Here is a 19,958-nt window from a genome sequence, read left to right as displayed (position 1 = left end):
CTGGTGGAAATTGATGACGTCGCTTTGAATGCTGCATACTGAACACAAAAGAAGTCTGGAGTTCAAATAAGTTTAAAAAACATTGAAGTGGCCATGTAACAGATGAGTTCTCATCCGAAACCCTGATACTCGGAAAGAGTTTGTCCAGTTTGTACACGAAGTGCGTCCAGTTTTTGCCGTGACCCTCTCTACTCTTTCGCGCAAGCTATGCGGGTGATATGATGATACCATTCCAAGTTTCAACATTTTCAGGATTCATTTTGTAGTGATTTTCAATTTCACGGTCATTTATCTCTCTAAACAATTAGGTAAATGACCGAAAAACAACAAATGATGTCAGAACATGTTGGAAATTGATGACGTCGCTTTGAATGCTGCATACTGAACACAAAAGAAGTCCGGAGTTCAAATAAGTTTAAAAAACATTGAAGTGGCCGTGTAACAGATGAGTTCTCGTCCGAAACCCTGATACTCCGAAAGAGTTTGTCCAGTTTGTACATGAAGTGCGTCCAGTTTTTGCCGTGACCCTATCTACTCTTTCCGCATGCTATGCGGGTGATATGATGATACCATGCCAAGTTTCAACATTTTTAGGATTCATTTTGTAGTGATTTTCAATTTCACGGTCATTTAGCTCTCTAAACAATTAGGTAAATGACCGAAAAACAACAAATGATATCAGAACATGTTGGAAATTGATGACGTCGCTTTGATTGCTGTATACTGAACACAAAAGAAGTCCGGAGTTCAAATAAGTTTAAAAAACATTGAAGTGGCCATGTAACAGATGAGTTCTCGTCCGACACCCTGATACTCTGAAAGAGTTTGTCCAGTTTGTACATGAAGTGCGTCCAGTTTTTGCCGTGACCCTCTCTACTCTTTCGCGCATGCTATGCGGGTGATATGATGATACCATGCCAAGTTTCAACATTTTCAGGATTCATTTTGTAGTGATTTTCAATTTCACGGTCATTTAGCTCTCTAAACAATTAGGTAAACGACCGAAAAACAACAAATGATGTCAGAACATGTTGGAAATTGATGACGTCGCTTTGAATGCTGCATACTTAACACAAAAGAAGTCCGGAGTTCAAATAAGTTTAAAAAACATTGAACTGGCCATGTAACAGATGAGTTCTCGTCCGAAACCCTGATCCTCCGAAAGAGTTTGTCCAGTTTGTACACGAAGTGCGTCCAGTTTTTGCCGTGACCCTCTCTACTCTTTCGCGCATGCTATGCGGGTGATATGATGATACCATGCCAAGTTTCAACATTTTCAGGATTCATTTTGAAGTGATTTTCAATTTCATGGTCATTTATCTCTCTAAACAATTAGGTAAATGACCGAAAAACAACAAATGATGTCAGGACATGTTGGAAATTGATGACGTCGCTTTGAATGCTGCATACTGAACACAAAAGAAGTCCAGAGTTCAAATAAGTTTAAAAAACATTGAAGTGGCCGTGTAACAGATGAGTTCTCGTCCGAAACCCTGATACTCCGAAAGAGTTTGTCCAGTTTGTACACGAAGTGCGTCCAGTTTTTGCCGTGACCCTCTCTACTCTTTCGCGCATGCTATGTCGGTGATATGATGATACCATGCCAAGTTTCAACATTTTCAGGATTCATTTTGTAGTGATTTTCAATTTCACGGTCATTTAGCTCTCTAAACAATTAGGTAAATGACCGAAAAACAACAAATGATGTCAGAACATGTTGGAAGTCGATGACGTCGCTTTGAATGCTGCATACTGAACACAAAAGAAGTCCGGAGTTCAAATAAGTTTAAAAAACATTGAAGTGGCCATGTAACAGATGAGTTCTCGTCCGAAACCCTGATACTCTGAAAGAGTTTGTCCAGTTTGTACACGAAGTGCATCCAGTTTTTGCCGTGACCCTCTCTACTCTGTCGCGCATGCTATGCGGGTGATATGATGATACCATGCCAAGTTTCAACATTTTCAGGATTCATTTTGTAGTGATTTTCAATTTCACGGTCATTTAGCTCTCTAAACAATTAGGTAAATGACCGAAAAACAACAAATGATGTCAGAACATGTTGGAAATTGATGACGTGGCTTTGAATGCTACATACTGAACACAAAAGAAGTCCGAAGTTCAAATAAGTTTAAAAAACATTGAAGTGGCCGTGTAACAGATGAGTTCTCGTCCGGAACCCTGATACTCCGAAAGAGTTTGTCTAGTTTGTACACGAAGTGCGCCCAGTTTTTGCCGTGACCCTCTCTACTCTTTCGCGCATGCTATGCAGGTGATATGATGATACCATGCCAAGTTTCAACATTTTCAGGATTCATTTTGTAATGATTTTCAATTTCACGGTCATTTAGCTCTCTAAACAATTAGGTAAATGACCGAAAAACAACAAATGATGTCAGAAACTGGTGGAAATTGATGACGTCGCTTTCAATGCTGTATACTGAACACAAAAGAAGTCTAGAGTTCAAATAAGTTTAAAAAACATTGAAGTGGCCATGTAACAGATGAGTTCTCGTCCGAAACCCTGATACTCCGAAAGAGTTTGTCCAGTTTGTACACGAAGTGCGTCCAGTTTTTGCCATGACCCTCTCTACTCTTTCGCGCATGCTATGCGGGTGATATGATGATACCATGCCAAGTTTCAACATTTTCGGGATTCATTTTGTAGTGATTTTCAATTTCACGGTCATTTATCTCTCTAAACAATTAGGTATATGACCGAAAAACAACAAATGATGTCAGAACATGTTGGAAATTGATGATGTCGCTTTGAGTGCTGCATACTGAACACAAAAGAATTCCGGAGTTCAAATAAGTTTAAAAAACATTGAAGTGGCCGTGTAATAGATGAGTTCTCGTCCGAAACCCTGATACTCCGAAAGAGTTTGTCCAGTTTGTACACGAAGTGCGTCCAGTTTTTGCCGTGACCCTCTCTACTCTTTCGCGCATGCTATGTGGGTGATATGATGATACCATGCCAAGTTTCAACATTTTCAGGATTCATTTTGTAGTGATTTTCAATTTCACGGTCATTTAGCTCTCTAAACAATTAGGTAAATGACCGAAAAACAACAAATGATGTCAAAACATGTTGGAAATTGATGACGTCGCTTTGAATGCTGCATACTGAACACAAAAGAAGTCTGGAGTTCAAATAAGTTTAAAAAACATTGAAGTGGCCATGTAACAGATGAGTTCTCGTCCGAAACCCTGATACTCCGAAAGAGTTTGTGCAGTTTGTACACGAAGTGCGTCCAGTTTTTGCCGTGACCCTCTCTACTCTTTCGCGCATGCTATGCGGGTGATATGATGATACCATGCCAAGTTTCAACATTTTCAGGATTCATTTTGTAGTGATTTTCAATTTCACGGTCATTTAGCTCTCTAAACAATTAGGTAAATGACCGAAAAACAACAAATGATGTCAGAACATGTTGGAAATTGATGACGTCGCTTTGAATGCTGCATACTGAACACAAAAGAAGTCCGGAGTTCAAATAAGTTTAAAAAACATTGAAGTGGCCGTGTAACAGATGAGTTCTCGTCCGAAACCCTGATACTCCGAAAGAGTTTGTCCAGTTTGTACACGAAGTGCGTCCAGTTTTTGCCGTGACCCTCTCTACTCTTTCGCGCATGCTATGCGGGTGATATGATGATACCATGCCAAGTTTCAACATTTTCAGGATTCATTTTGTAGTGATTTTCAATTTCACGGTCATTTAGCTCTCTAAACAATTAGGTAAATGACCGGAAAACAACAAATGATGTCAGAACATGTTGGAAATTGATGACGTCGCTTTGAATGCTGCATACTGAACACAAAAGAAGTCCGGAGTTCAAATAAGTTTAAAAAACATTGAAGTGGCCGTGTAACAGATGAGTTCTCGTCCGAAACCCTGATACTCCGAAAGAGTTTGTCCAGTTTGTACACGAAGTGCGTCCAGTTTTTGCCGTGACCCTCTCTACTCTTTCGCGCATGCTATGCGGGTGATATGATGATACCATGCCAAGTTTCAACATTTTCATGATTCCTTTTGTAGTGATTTTCAATTTCACGGTCATTTAGCTCTCTAAACAATTAGGTAAATGACCGAAAAACAACAAATGATGTCAGAACATGTTGGAAATTGATGACGTCGCTTTGAATGCTGCATACTGAACACAAAAGAAGTCCGGAGTTTAAATAAGTTTAAAAAACATTGAAGTGGCTGTGTAACAGATGAGTTCTCGTCCGAAACCCTGATACTCCGAAAGAGTTTGTCCAGTTTGTACACGAAGTGCGTCCAGTTTTTGCCGTGACCCTCTCTACTCTTTCGCGCATGCTATGCGGGTGATATGATGATACCATGCCAAGTTTCAACATTTTCAGGATTCATTTTGTAGTGATTTTCAATTTCACGGTCATTTAGCTCTCTAAACAATTAGGTAAATGATCGAAAAACAACAAATGATGTCAGAACATGTTGGAAATTGATGACGTCGCTTTGAATGCTACATACTGAACACAAAAGAAGTCCGGAGTTCAAATAAGTTTAAAAAACATTGAAGTGGCCGTGTAACAAATGAGTTCTCGTCCAAAACCCTGATACTCTGAAAGAGTTTGTCCAGTTTGTACACGAAGTGCGCCCAGTTTTTGCCGTGACCCTCTCTACTCTTTCGCGCATGCTATGCGGGTGATATGATGATACCATGCCAAGTTTCAACATTTTCAGGATTCATTTTGTAGTGATTTTCAATTTCACGGTCATTTAGCTCTCTAAACAATTAGGTAAATGACCGAAAAGCAACAAATGATGTCAGAACATGTTGGAAATTGATGACGTCGCTTTGAATGCTGCATACTGAACACAAACGAAGTCCGGAGTTCAAATAAGTTTAAAAAACATTGAAGTGGCCATGTAACAGATGAGTTCTCGTCCGAAACCCCGATACTCTGAAAGAGTTTGTCTAGTTTGTACACGAAGTGCGTCCAGTTTTTGCCGTGACCCTCTCTACTCTTTCGCGCATGCTATGCGGGTGATATGATGATACCATGCCAAGTTTCAACATTTTCAGGATTCATTTTGTAGTGATTTTCAATTTCACGGTCATTTAGCTCTCTAAACAATTAGGTAAATGACCGAAAAACAACAAATGATGTCAGAACATGTTTGAAATCGATGACGTCGCTTTGAATGCTGCATACTGAACACAAAAGAAGTCCGGAGTTCAAATAAGTTATTAAAAATAAAAAAGAGGTGCAATGCTGGTTAATTTTCTTCAAGCCATTCGGAATAGTGTAGACTGCACTGCACATAGCTCAGTGCAATCTATGCTATTCCGCAAGGCTTGAAGCTAATCAACATGTAGGTGAGCATTGCAACTCTTCGTCATTGTCTGTGCACTCACGGCTTATGAACCGCTCATACTGCCTCTCTCTTGGCGAGGTGGGACTAAAAATCAGCTTACAAAGAAACTCTAGTACCGGTTCATGGCATGAACCGGTACTAAAGGTCTTCGTGGGGGCCCCAGACTAACCATAGCCTGACACAGCCTCATTAGTACCGGTTCGTGGCATGAACCGGTACTAAAGGTTACCCACGAACCGGTACTAATGATGCCCACCCGCCTAGCCGTTGGAACCGACACTAATGGTCACATTAGTGCCGGCTCAAATTCAAACCGGCACTAATGTGCTTCACATTTGACCCTTTTTCTACTAGTGTAGCCGTGTGCGGTGCCCCCCTCCACAATAGTCCACCTCGATAATACTGTAGCGGTGCTTAGGCGAAGCCCTGCGTCGGTAGAACATCAACATCGTCACCACACTGTCATGCTAACGAAACTCTCCCTCAACACTCGGCTGGATCGGAGTTAGAGAGACGTCATCGGGCTGAACGTGTGCTGAACTCGGAGGTGTCGTGCGTTCGGTACTTGATCGGTCGGATCTTGAAGACGTACGACTACATCAACCGCGTTGTGCTAACGCTTCCGCTTTTGGTCTACGAGGGTACGTGGACACACTCTCCCCTGTTGTTGCCGTGCATCACCATGATCTTGCATGTGCGTAGGAAATTTTTGAAATTACTACGTTCCCCTATACTTAGCATTAACTCCCACCAAACGTCGATGAATCGGAGCAAACAGGCCCCAAGATAGGCAGGCCCTAATTGCACATCTAAGTGCACACGAGGATTCAAATCACCTAAGTGAAGGGGCGGTCTTTGCAAAGGTACGTCATCAACTTGTGTGCGTTAAGACATAGCTGACAAATAGGATCGTGCAGCCATGCATGCTATGCCACGTTCTCAATAGTGAGGATCCTACCATGCAGCACCAGCCAGGCAAAAAAATTGTATTTTAGCTCTGTGTGCGCCTTCCAAATCTTGTCTATGGGGTCGAGCCCGCCATGGCTGTATCTGTATGCGCCTATGGGCTGTGGCCAGTCATGGAGCGGTCTCCAGCGCCTCCGCCGCTCACGCCTACCCAAGCTGCCCCAACCACCGCGCCAGGCGCTGCCTTGCCGTCTATCATTGATGGCGTCTCTGGTCGTGTGCTTCCATGCGTCGCGCTGCGTGAGGCAGGGGATGCCTCGGCTCCGTTCATTGACCAGGTCTCTGGGCGGATCTTCCCATGTGTGGCTCTGCGGGAGATGGGTTATGGCGAGATCCGGGTGAGTGATTCCTCCCCTTCCATTTCTTGCTCGCTGCCAGCTCCTCAGCCTTCCGCCGCAGCGCCCTCCCCCCGTCTTGGGCTGCGGCGGTGGCTGCCTCTGCCAGGCCGCGGTTGCAGTCCATCATTGTGGCGCCTGGTCGCGCAGAGGCGCATGCGCCTGGACTGGCGACCCACCCGGCGCCTCCGTCTGCGGCTTGCTCTGGGTTGGCGATTCCTCCGGCTAATCCGGCGATTCGGCCCTCACTCGCGCCCCCTGCTCTGGCATCTAATGCGGGTGTTCTCGGTGAGGGATGGACTGAGGTCTCCTCTCGGCATGCCCAGAAGCTGGCGCGGCGCCAGGCGCGCGAAGTCGGCCAGTATCCAAAAGATCTGCGCCATTATCATCCTGCTTCATCTGCGGCTGCACAAGCTTTCAAGAGACACTTTGGCAGTGTGTGCTATCGTTGCCTAGGTTCTAGACACAAATACTTTGAGTGCCGCGACCCTATCATTTGCTACACCTGCAAATGTCCCGGTCATCTCGAGCGTGGCTGCCCTGAGCGCCTGAAGAGCAAGCAATTCTCTAGCCCCCCCCCCCCCCCCCGCAATCTGCAGTGCCTGTCGCGTCCCCGAGCTTGGCCGCGCCGTCTCCACCTGGTGCAGGTCCTGCTACGTCACCGCGCTTGGCTGCGCTGTCGCTGGTGCCTCCGGACCCGTCTGCCGTGGTGCGCCGCACCGCGCCTTCAGCGGTGACCATGGCCTACATCCCCGGAGAGGCGTCGCGGAGGCCGACCAACTCCAGCTGCACCGTGGTCAGCACCCCGGCCATGGAGGCAGAGGCCCATCGGCTCCGCTCGTCCGCGCTCATCCTGACCGCGGTCAGCCACTGCTCCGGCATTACCGCCGACATGGTGGCGCGCGCGGTGGAGCGGGACTTTGGCTTCCCCCAGAGCGACATCGCTGTGGCTCCGTTCTACCCGGACGACTACCTCCTCACCATGTTCCGGCCCGCCCAGCGAGACCTTGCCCTCGAGCAGCGTAGCATTGAGGTGGCCGGCGTGCAGTTCAAGTTCCGGCCATGGCTCCCCCCGCCGAGCAGTAGTCGCATTTGGCGTTACTACTGCCTGTGGCCATCGAGAGGCTGCCTCTGACCTCGTGGGACTGGAACAGCGTACAGGAGGTGATCGGCAAGGACTGTGATCTGGACCTCATCGAACGGCAGTCCACCACCAAGGCCAACTGGTCGGCACTCTTTGCCTGGCTCTGGACATGGCATCCCGACAAGATCCCGCGCGCCTCCGACTTCAGCGTGCTGCATCGCCCTGACATCATCCGGCCGCGAGAGTTCCTCCCCGAAGGCACACCTGCTGAGGAGGGCAAGGAAGGCCCGTCCTTCCCGGTGCTGATCCACCTAGACGTGGTCAAAGATTATACACCGATCTCGCCCACGGCCTCCCCCACGGAATGGCCGTGCACCTACAGTTTCAAGGGCAAGTGGCGCTTCGGCACGCGAGATGGGGACGACAGGGCCCGTTCGACGGGTTCAAGCTCTGCTCACTTTGGCGGCCGCCGAAGTGAAGATGAGGAGGGAGATGGGGGTGGCAGCAGTCGCCGCCGCGGCAAGCGCGGTGGGGTGCGCAAGCGTTTCTTCCAGAACATGCGGCAGCAGGCCATGTGCAGGGACACAGCCAGCAGAGACCCAGAGCCCTGGCGCCATCGGCGTCACTCGGCACTCCCAGCCGGCGAGGCTCCGGTGGACTCCGCGGCTTCGGCAGAGCCACACACTGTGCAGGAAATCAGCCCCCCGTTGCTGTCCTTGTCACCCCCTCGCTTGAGGTGGTGCAGGTGGCCCGGACTGTGCTACCTGGGGAACAGCCCGACAAGCATGAGGTCAACCAGGAGGCTGCTGATGAGGTTGATGAGGCCATGAGCGTGGCTGCTGTAGGAACTGATGCGGGACAGGCTGATGATAGGCGGTCTGACGAGGTGCAGCCTTCAGACCTGACTCGCACTCTGCTAGCGGCCAGAGCGCTTCCCGTTGGTCAAGGGGTACAGGAGAGGGCAAGTGACAAACCGCTCAACTACAACACCAAGCCGTTGTACTCACCGCCAAGGCAACAAGTGCATCTCCACCTTGGTGCTCCCGTCCCTTGGAGTGGTCCAGATTTGGGTGTGGCCTCCATCACGGCTGCTGGGATGGCCTCCCTCGCTTTGAACCATCGGGACTGCACTGAGCTGCCACCGTTGCCGCCATTGTTGGGCAACAACATGCTGCAGAGTTGGGAGCCCACTGCTGCACACCAACTGGCTACGCCGCAGGTGATGACCAGCTAGGCCATGCCGGTCCAGACGGTGGACCACTGTTGGCTGCCGTGTTGGGAGACGGCTCCACTGCCCATGCCGTCGATGATAACCAGCTGGGAGCTGCCTGCCCATCCACTGGGCCCCAGTTGGACGCCACGCTGGGAGGCCGGCCAAGCCATCACGATGGAGCCAGAGCTAGGTTGCGTCGCGGGGCCGGAAGTTATCTTTGGGCCTGGGGTACAAGGGACCCCGCTGCTGCACACCAACAAGGCCAACCTCGGTATGAAGTACGCGCAGGCCCATGTGTAATCGGTGGAGGAGAGGCGTGCCAGGAAGGCTCTAGCAGAGGCCAACCTATCAGGACCGGGGCTGGTGGCGGCGATCACGGCTCGCGTCGCCAAGCTGCACATAGATGAACAGCGTACTTTCATTAGCAAGATTGCAACGCTCCTGTCGTCCTCCATTCTGGGCGCTCCGCCTGCGGCCAAGACATCAAGAGTCAAACTGAAGCACCGCCTGGCCGGTGTGGCCAGACATGCACGGAACACAATTCATGTGCTCCATGGAGTTGCAGGCTCGGTCTCCTCTCCAGATGCAATGCTTGACATGGCGCATCAACATTTCCAGCAGATTTTTGGTGAGGACCAACCGAGATCAGTAGCGCTGAACTGGGATGAACTAGGCTTGGAACAGGTTGATCTTGCTGGTTTGGATGAAGAGTTCACGATGGAGGAAATAAAGCAAGCCATCGACGGGATTCCAGCGGATAAGGCACCGGGGCCTGATGGCTTTTCCGGTGGTTTCTTCAAGCGATGCTGGGAAGTAATCAAGCTTGACTTGTTCGCAGCGCTAAACCAACTGTTCCGCATGGACAGGAGGGGCCTAGCAAGAGTTAATAAGGCCATCATTGTTCTCATCCCAAAGAAACAAGGTGTTGAGACGCTGCAAGATTTCAGGCCAATCTCACTTATACATAGTTTGCTAAAGATCTTCACTAAGCTTTTTGCGCGGTGGCTTGCACCAAAATTGAAGGATCTGGTCGATCAATGCCAGAGCGCTTTCATTAAGAAACGCAGCATACAGGAAAACTTCTTGTATGTCCAGAACACGGCAAGATACCTCCACAAGAACAAACGGCCATCAATTCTGCTAAAGTTGGACATTGCCAAGGCCTTCGACTCGATCTCCTGGACGTACCTGATCGATATGCTCGAAGCTAGAGGATTCGGGCCGCGCTGGCGCGAATGGATTGCCATGCTGTTGCACACCTCGGCATCACGCGTGCTGATCAATGGTCAGCAAACAGATGATATTTTGCACCGGAAAGGTCTACGGCAGGGCGACCCTTTATCCCCGTTCCTATTTATCCTGGCAATGGACCCACTTCAGCGGATGATGTCCTTGGCCACAGACTGTGGCATGTTGTCAAAGCTCCCTGGTCGACGCCGCTTGATGCGCTGCTCGTTTTATGCGGATGATGTGGCACTCTGCATGAACCCAAATGAGGCAGATGCTACTATGATCAAACTTCTACTCGAATGTTTTGCCGCAGCCTCGGGCCTACACATGAATGCCAGCAAAAGCTGGGCCCTCCCGATCAGATGTGGTGAACTTGATCTTGGCCGCGTTCTAGCGCCACTGGGCATACCGCAGACGTCCTTCCCCGTCACATACCTCGGAATGCCATTATCACTGCGGAACCTCACCAAGAATATAATCTGGACCCCCTGATAGTCAAGTTTGGCAACAAGACAGCGGCCTGGAAAGGTAGGCTAATGGCAAAAAGCGGTCGCCTTGTGCTCCTTAAAACAGGGTTGATTTCTCTTGCGGTCTACATGATGACGGTACACCGGTTACCAGCGTGGGCGCTGAAGCGCATGACCCAGCTATGTCGCGCATGGCTCTGGAGTGGCGAGAGCACATGCAATGGCGGCAAGTGCCGGGTGGCGTGGAACCTTGTCTGCAGACCAAAACACCTTGGCGGCCTGGGGGTTTTGGATTTAGCGAAATTTGGGATGGCGCTACGTCTTAGGTGGCTGTGGCTTGCTTGGCAAAATCCCTCACGACCATGGGCACGAGCACCAATTCCTTGCGCGGAGGATGAGCGCATGTTTTTCTCCATGGCCACTGAAATCGACCTGGGGGATGGTCGGAAGGCTAGCTTCTGGCACGATCGATGGCTAAATGGACAATGCCCCAAGGTCATCGCCCCATCACTTTTTAAGATATCAGCACGGAAAAATCGCACGGTCAATGAGGCGTTGTACAATGAAGCCTGGCTGTCGGACTTGGCTAGCGGCCTTACTGAGCATATGACCTCAGAGCTCACCCGACTTGCGTCGCTGCTTGATGAACAGGTCCTCCATGAGAACCAAGCCGATACCATCATCTGGAGATTTACGCAATCAAATGAATATAGCGCTCGCTCTGCATATCTCCTTCAATTTGAAGGAGCAGTCCCCATGGAAGGCTATAACCTAATTTGGGCATCCTGGGCGCCAGGAAAATGCCGCTTTTTCTTGTGGACAGCGCTGCTTGGAAAGATCCTCACGGCGGACACTCTCCTGCGCCGAGGGTGGGAAAACAACTATTTTTGCCCGTTATGCGAACGAAGTTTAGAAACACCTTTGCATCTGCTCACGGAATGTCCTTGGACGCGCCGCGCTTGGACAACTATTGCCTCGCTGACCAGCATGCCGGCGTTGTTGCCATCGACCTGGGGAGAGCCAAGTAGCATCAAGAAATGGCTGGGAAGCTGCTACACGAACGCCACGCAAGCTAGGAAAAAAGGAACTCTCAGTCTCATTCAGCTTACATCTTGGGAAGTATGGCGAGAAAGGAACAGGCGCCTATTTCAGAATAAGACACTGCAGCTGGATGTCTTCGTGCAGAAGGTGAGGGAGGAGATCCATCTCTGGAACTTGGCAGGAGCGGGGATCCCTTTTGATCCAAGCTAGGTTTTGGTTCGGGCTTCGCCTTTTTTCTTTTCCCCTTTTGCATCTCCCTCAGGTGCTTTGCCCGCTGGGCTTCCTTGTAGCTCGTTTTTTTTCCTCTGATCAATGAATTTGGTAGGCCGACTACCAACATTCAAAAAATCTTGTCTATGGCGAAGATGGAATATGTGCCATTAGTGGTCCACTTTCAGGAGATCATGTCATTTGTAATGAGGGTGAGATGGATAGAAGAAATGAGAGTCCGCAGGCTAAAATTCTCAATGGGTTGAGTTGGTGTGGATATTTTTTTGATTGATCGGCGAAGGAAAGGAGGTGACTAGTCGCTTCTGGCCGATCTAGTTGTGTTTGAGCGTGTCCTTACGAACCGTTCTATTTTTTCTAGAGGCAATCTTAAAGATCTCCATGAAAGTGTAGGTTATATCCCAGGGGGTGAATGGGATATTATTACAAATTCATCAAAGATGGAAGATTTTAACAAATAACAAAGTGACAAAAAATGTAACAAGATGAAAAAGTCGTCGCGGTGAAGAAAGACATGCTCGCAAGATAGATACAGATGAAGAACATGCAGACATACATGCATCAAACGTAAACATGTTGAACTGAAGAAATGGAATGCATCAGGGTGAAAGTCTTCAGTTCAAAGTCTTCAGTATGCACGGCACAAATTCATCAAGAACTGAAGTACTCAAAGTAAGGGGTTGAGGAATTTAAAACCAGGTAGGCTCGGTGAAGACATGGGATTTGTTTGGCTAGTTCAAGTTGTTGTATCAATTGTACGTTTGGTTAGGGGGACTGAGATTGAACTCAGAAGACACTAAGTTTTCACCTTATTCCCCTTGAGTTAAGGTCACTTAGACCCTGCCCAATCACTCGTGGTAAGTCTTCAAGGTAGACTTCCAAAACCATCACAGACTCATTCTATGGCACTCCACTAATTCTTCTTGCACTACTGGAATCAGCTTCTTTGCCGTCTGCCCATTCTTTGTCGTCCACTTGCTGACGGCAAAGAAGGTCTTTGCCGTCAGCCACAAGAAAACAGACATCAAAGATGTGGCTGATGGCAAACGAAGTCTTTGCCATCAGCCCGTTCTTTGCCGTCCGCTGGCTGACGGCAAAGAGTCTTTGTTGTCCGCTAGCAGACGGCAAAGAGGTGGGTGGATCCTGTTATTGTTTAACCAACTCAAGCCCACTGGCCCCACCTCTTTGCAGACCGTTCGCGGACGGCAATGAGGCGGGTACGTTAATGGCCGTCCCGCCCCCCTCTCTTCTTTCCACTCTCTCATTCGTCCCCACCCACACCCGCGCCGCCGCCGCCGACCCCGTCTGCCCCGCACCCCTCCCCTACGGCCCCCCGACCTCCACCGCACCCCCGCCGCCCCTTCCACGTCGCCCCCCCACACCCGCCCCCTCCCCTTCGTCGCCATCCCCCACCCACACCGGCCCGCGTCGTCGCCGCCGACCCCGTCCGGCGTAGCCGGACGCCCCGCCGCCCCGCACCCCTTCCCGACCTCCATCGCGGCCCCGCCGCCTCTTCCACGTCGGGCAGCCGCGCCGCGGCCGTCCCCGCCCCGTCGCCGTCCCCGCCCCGTCCCGCCGCGGCCGTCCGGCCTCCCCCTCCACCGATTTGCCGCCTCCTCCAGCGGCCGCCACAGCCGTCCGGCCTCCCCCTCCACCAGGTAAGCTCCTCCCCCTTTTTTGTTTAATTAGTTTATTTTTGTTTCTTTTAGTTTAGTTTCTGTTTTAGTTATAGTTATAGTTTAGTTTTAGTTTTAGTTTAGTTTATTTTAGATTAGTTTTAGTTTATTTTATTTTAGATTAGTTTTAGTTTAGAAGAAGAAGTAGAAGGAGGAGGGAGGAACAGGAGGAGGGAGAAGAAGAAAGAAGAAAAGAAGAAGGGGAGGAAAAAGGAGAAGAAGAAGAAGAAGAAGAAGAAGAAGAAGAAGAAGAAGAAGAAGAAGAAGAAGAAGAAGAAGAAGAAGAAGAAGAAAGAGGAGAGGATGAGGAGGAGGAGGAGGAGGAGGAGAAGAAGAAGAAGAAGAAGAAGAAGAAAGAGGAGTGGAGGAGAAGAAGAAGAAAAGGAAAAAGAGACCCCGACCCGACACCCGATCGACACCCCGACACCTCGGCACGACACCCCAACCCCGACCCCCGACCCCTGACACCCTGACACCACACCCCGACCCTGACCCCGACCCCGACCCCCGACCAATCGACACCCTGACACCACACCCCGATCGCGGTCGACCCTGACCCCGACCCCGAGCCCGACACCCTGACACCCCGACCCCGACACGACACCCCGGCACGACACCCCGACCTCGACACCCTGACACCACACCTCGACCCCAACCCCGACCACCGACACCCCGACACCTGACACCACACCCACCCTCACCGTTTGCTGGCACGTGTTCAGACGGACAGTTTGCCGTCCGTGATCCATGCCTTTGCCGTCCGCCATGGAGGACGGCAAAGAAGCTGATTCCAGTAGTGTTGGATGCTCAGAACATGACGCCTAACCATCTGGAAGAATGACAGTCTTCATAGGTAACGGGCGTCGTATCACATAGGACAGTCTCTTTAGTGATGCTTAATCACTTTGGCTCGGGGTTGGGTCTTTCCTCACTTGGGTTTTTCTCAAGTTCGACAGAGGAAGGGTTGCTCTCAAATGACACTTGTCAATCTCTCTCTTGGAGGAGCCCACCAACTACTGGTTGTGGGGCTGCTATTTATAGCTAAGGCAACCCGACATGATAAGACATAAATGCCCTTCGGACATGATGGTTGTAAGGATAAGGATCCACTCGACAGCTGACACTTGTGCAGCAATGGTCGGAACGATAAATTCATCAGAACTCTCAGTTTCCTCACATGGTAGACAAATCGCACTAGCGTAATCCTAACTTTTCAGTCAGCCCAATTTCGTCAACGACCAAAAGAACTTCATCTATGTCTCTAAAGAACTCGACTGCACTGCACGAGATTTCCAAAGTCTTCGCTCGAAGAAATAGGTATGTTTTTGGGATTGAGCATCACTTCGGAAATATGCCTATGTATCACCTGGACCCCCTTTAGCAGTACGATGTCCAATGACTCAAATAAAGAAGAAAGAAACTACGAAAACAAAGTCCTCAAGCTTCCAATTCTTCACATCAATTTCTTCAAAGGAAGCACCAAATTCTTCACTGCATAAATACCTTTTTAGGGGTTATCTTTTGTCAGTTAAACCAAATCTTTAGGGACTATATCTCTTGTGTACACTCACAAACACTTTGGTCCCTTAACTCATTTGTCTTCAATACTCCAGAACACTAAGGGGGCACTAGATGCACTTACAATCTCCCCATTTTTGGTGATTGACGACAAATTGGTTAAGTTTTCAACATGGATAAAATAATAAGAGTGTAAGAATAGAGTGTTGGGAAACGTAGTAGAAAACAAAAAAAACATGCCTACAAAATGAAGATGCATAACCGGTTGGGATCACGATCGTTACCGTCACCAAGTTGCAACGGAAGAAGAACGTGTCGGTGTAGATCGTACTTGAAGTCCCTCTAACCATCGATGAACAATCCCACGAACCGCCCATGAACTGTCCCTCGAACCGAAGATCGAAAGCACGCCCTCTCTATTTGGTTGCAAGCTTGCAGCCTTCATGATCCGGTGGCGCTTTTTCGTCCAGAGCTAATCGCCGCAGGAGGGATGAGATTAGAACCACACTGGACTTCTAATTATGAGGATTAGAGAAACTAGACAAAGCTCTAATTAGTCAACTAGGATCAACTATAACTAGGGCTAGATGAACTAGAGGAGGCTCCAAAACTTGTGTGTTCAAAAGAGCTCAATACCTCATGTATATATAGGTTGGATGGGAGAGGGGGTAGCCAAGCTCCCCTCCCCTTGCGCCGACCAAAGGGGGAAGGGGGAGTCCTTCCCCGACCCCTATTTGGCCTCCCACTATGGGAAGGGGGCGCCTCCCCCTGTTGGGCCTTGGTGGCCCAAATTCTTCCTCCACCTCTTCGCCTTTTTAAGACCTGTTGATATTTAAATTAATATAAAAGCCTTTTAATTATTATTATACCATTTTATATATAATTTAACATCATCGAAAACATTTTTCATATATATATATTAAGTATTGGAAATACCAGGTAGTGCCCGATAAACTCCAAAACCCTTCCGGTGACCCTAAAACGCTTTCGAATCCTCTCAAAACTATTCTGAATATTTATGAAACTATTCCACAAATATATTCTCGTTACTCCCCTCCCACTAACACTCTTCAGATCGTGGTTGCCTTAATCTTGTGACTGTGTAGATTCGGTAACTCATAGACATGAATAAAACCGTTCGTTCAATGAGCGACAACGGGACCATGGACGTCTATATCAATCCTAAATACATGAATGATATTAGAGTGAACCTTTAGTTATCATGTGATGTTCCCTTTGCATCGCAGGGCTTTATTTTGGTCGCATCAGATCGCTTATTTGCCTCGTCGGACTTCCATGCGTCCCGGGCTTCCTTGTCAGACTTGCATGCGTCCGCTTATCCGCATCTTGATTTTTTTTACCTCAAAAAAGGTAAAATAAAAAATAAAATAAAAGAGAAAGTGTCTAACTTGTGACCTATTGCTGTAAACAAGGACCATATGTACATTAACGCTGTGAATATTAAAGGAGACCGATCGATGGCGAGAATCAGTTGCTTTCTACTTCGATTATATCTTGATATATAGACACCGCTGCATTTGATGCATGCGTGCATGCATGCTTTCGTTGCAATCTGCATGATGCTGCCAATCTGACCCTTGTTTCTTTCTTTCTGCAAGGAGTGATCGACGTACGTACGGTATTTAGCGCTAAACTTGGTGCATACTCTCATTTTTGCCTGCGCCTGCAGCTTTGGTTATCTTGATACAGACACCACTGCACTGCATGTGCATGCGAATTTTCTTTTGAGCACATGAAATGGACTACACGTACTACTTTCACTTTACTCTTGTGTTCCTTTCCCTCTTTGTTTTCTCTCCAAACAAGGCAAGGATTTATTCGACGATCGATCTGTACCGCCGTCGGTCGACCCCATTCCATTTGCACTCCTCCTCTTCCTATTTGAAGGACAGGCACGCATCCCATCGGTGAAGCTTACTCTACTCTAGTCGGAGTCGTAGTTTAAGGCCGGTCAGTGCATATGCATGCATGCATGCATGCAGACTGCATGCAGGGCGCGACGTCCGACGTGCTAGCTAGGTAGCTCCAGCTCGGGCTGAAGGGCGGCAGGCGGCGATGGGAGGATTCACGCCTCCGATCCCGCAGGACGACAGCAACTGGGAGATCCGCGTGGCGGTGCTGCTCAGCCTCTTCCTCCAGATGATCCTCATCTTCGTCGGCCCCGTCCGCAAGCGCTCCTCCTCCCCCGTCCCCCGCTTCCTCGTCTGGGCATGCTACCTCCTCGCCGACTGGGTCGCCGACCTCGCCCTCGGCCTCCTCCTCAACAACATGGGCAACATCGGCGGCTCCCAGTCCAGCTCCTCCTCCACCATCACCCAGCACGCCACCGGCCTCAAGCGCGGCTCCCCCACCAACGCCGACGCCGGCAACAGCAGCCCCATCATCTTCGCCTTCTGGACGCCCTTCCTGCTGCTCCACCTGGGCGGCCCCGACACCATCACCGCCTACTCCCTCGAGGACAACGAGCTGTGGCTCCGCCACCTCATCGGCCTCCTCTTCGAGCTCTTCTCCGCCTCCGTCATCTTCTTCTGCTCCCTCAAGGGCAATCCCATGATCCCCGCCACCGTCCTCATGTTCGTCGTCGGCATCATCAAGTACGGTGAGCGCACCTACTCGCTCTACTCCGGCAGCGTCGACGGCTTCCGGGAGAACATCCTCGACCCTCCTGACCCGGGCCCAAACTACGCCAAGCTCATGACCGAGTTCGACGCCAAGGAGCAGGCCGGACTGGTCGTCGATATCGTCTTCGCCGGCGCAGACGAGGAGGCCAAGAAAGCCCTGGCCGACCTTGAGGAAGGCGAGGCCACGCGACTCGTGAATAATCGCAGCAAGAGCCTTGAGTCGCAGGCGTTCGACTTCTTCCTCATCTTCCGCCGCCTCTTCGTCAACCTCATCCTAAGCTACAAGGAGCGCAAGATCAGCCAAGCCTACTTCCTCGATCGCGAGGACGTGACCGACTCGCCGGCCAAGGCGTTCCAGGTCATCGAGGTGGAGCTCAACTTCATCTACGACATGGTGTACACCAAGGCCCCCGTCGCCCACAGCAAGGTCGGCAGCGTCCTCCGCTTCCTCGCCTCCGCCTGCCTCGTCTCCTCCCTCCTCATCTTCTTCTTCCACGGCGACAAGGGCAGCTTCATGCGCGTCGACATCGCCATCACCTATGCGCTGCTCCTGGGCGGGATAGCACTCGACGGCGTCGCGCTCGCCATGCTCCTGTCCTCCCACCGGATGCTCGTCCTCCTCGAGAAGACACGGTGGCTGGAGTGGCTCGCGCGCGCCGTCAGGTCCGTGCGGCCACGGCTGCGGCGCTGGTCGGAGAGGACCTCGCAGCTGAACCTGGTGAGCTACTGCCTGGGCAAGCCGGACCCTTCCAGCAGCGGCCTCCGCAGCTGCTTGGGCGGCCCGCGGATGGCCCGGGCGCTCGCCAAGGTCGCGGCGGCGCTGCACGTCCGGGAGATCTTTGACGATTTCTTCTTCATCCGGCGCGAGCGCCTCTGCTGCAGACAGGGTGAGGAGAAGGGGAAGGGACCCCTACTTGATTTTGTGTTTGGTACGCTCAAGGAGAGGGCCACCGAAGCCAAGACCGTCAAAGACACAACGGCGGCGTGCAGCTGCCGTGGCGAGGGAGTCCTTGAGAAGCATCGTCAGAAGATCATGGAGAAGCTCAAGATAGCAACACCAGAAGCCCAAGGTGCGAAAGAGGGGAAGAAGGACCAGGACAAGGGGGAAGAGAAGGTAGCAACGACACCAGAAGCCGCCGCAGTTGCGAAAGAGGAGGAGACCATGAGTAACAAGGACAAGGACAAGGTACTTGCGACCAGCGTGAGCAGCGACAGAGAGTTCGACGAGTCACTGCTGCTGTGGCACATCGCCACGGACCTGTGCTGCTACCCGCTCGAACCTACAGTGCAGACCAAGGATGCGAGCAACATGCAGAAGATCGGCCAGACCTTGTCGGAGTACATGCTTTACCTTCTGATCAAGCAGCCGGAGATGCTGTCCGCGACGGCGGGCATCGGGCTGCTCCGGTACCGTGACACGTGCGCCGAGGCCAAGCGCTTCTTCGAGTCGGCGGCGGCGTGGGACCCGGACCATATGGACGCGCGGAGGATGCTGCTGAGCGTGAACACGACCCAGATGCCGTCGGTGGTGAAGGGCGACAGGTGCAAGTCAGTGCTGTTCGACGCCGTCATCCTGGCCAAGGTGCTGAGGGAGCTGGGAGATGAGCTCATGTGGGAGGTGGTGGCGGGGGTGTGGGGGGAGATGCTCACGTACGCGGCCGGCAAGTGCCGCGGGAGCACGCACGTCCGGCAGCTCAGCCGCGGCGGCGAGCTCATCACCATGGTCTGGTTCCTCATGGCGCACATGGGCCTCGGCGACATGTACCGGATCCACGAGGGAGACGCCAAGGCCAAGCTCATCGTCCGTGGCCAGTAGCAATTATATTACTCTCTTTTTTCCATCGCATTTCTTCTACTCAAACGTACTGTACTGCTTGGGTATTACCATCTCTCATGATTACTGTGTGTACTCTTGTTAATTTGTATTGAAATGTTTCACTAGCTTCCAGCAATTTGCAAGGAGTAAAAGAATTCAGTTTTTCTTGAAGGATGTGTCTAGGTCTCACCTACTGTAGATTTTTTTAGTGGTTCACCTACTGTAGATGTAGTTGATCTAAGTATGGCATCAGGGTCACCTTATCTCAGAACAAGCCCACCTCCTCTCTTGCATCTGTTCGATCATTTATTTGTTCTTTTGAAACAAGTCAATTTTCATTTTCATCTATTAAGCCTTTAGAGAGGAATTAGCAAATATTTTTTTGTGAAATAAAAA

At 50.4% G+C, this 19,958-nt stretch overlaps 1 protein-coding gene and 1 pseudogene across 2 annotated transcripts; both read left to right on the top strand.

Annotated features, from left to right (window-relative positions):
• Positions 1-7,386: 7,386 nt before the first annotated feature.
• LOC147985301 (uncharacterized) lies at positions 7,387-8,965 on the top strand (annotated as a pseudogene).
• Positions 8,966-17,012: 8,047 nt separating this feature from the next.
• LOC125526485 (uncharacterized) lies at positions 17,013-19,687 on the top strand. Of its 2 annotated transcripts, XM_087539868.1 has the most exons (3): positions 17,013-17,819; positions 17,854-17,927; positions 17,960-19,687. In XM_087539868.1, the coding sequence occupies exons 1-3, from the start codon at positions 17,181-17,183 to the stop codon at positions 19,560-19,562; spliced, it is 2,316 nt and encodes a 771-aa protein (XP_087395994.1). In that variant the 5' UTR covers positions 17,013-17,180; the 3' UTR covers positions 19,563-19,687. The 2 variants fall into 2 exon arrangements, with proteins under 2 accessions (XP_087395994.1, XP_048547131.2); XM_048691174.2 differs by having other exon boundaries at positions 17,014-19,687.
• Positions 19,688-19,958: the final 271 nt, after the last annotated feature.

Source organism: Triticum urartu, chromosome 2A (assembly GCF_056163025.1).
Source record: "Triticum urartu cultivar PI428250 chromosome 2A, HENAU_Tu73, whole genome shotgun sequence".
In the NCBI taxonomy this organism is placed as follows: domain Eukaryota; kingdom Viridiplantae; phylum Streptophyta; class Magnoliopsida; order Poales; family Poaceae; genus Triticum; species Triticum urartu.
This window is presented reverse-complemented; position numbering and strand designations above follow the sequence as displayed.

What these genes read in the sequence shown, in the direction of transcription:
- LOC125526485 (XM_048691174.2), top strand. Translation starts at nt 17,181, where the DNA reads ATGGGAGGATTCACGCCTCCGATCCCGCAGGACGACAGCAACTGGGAG.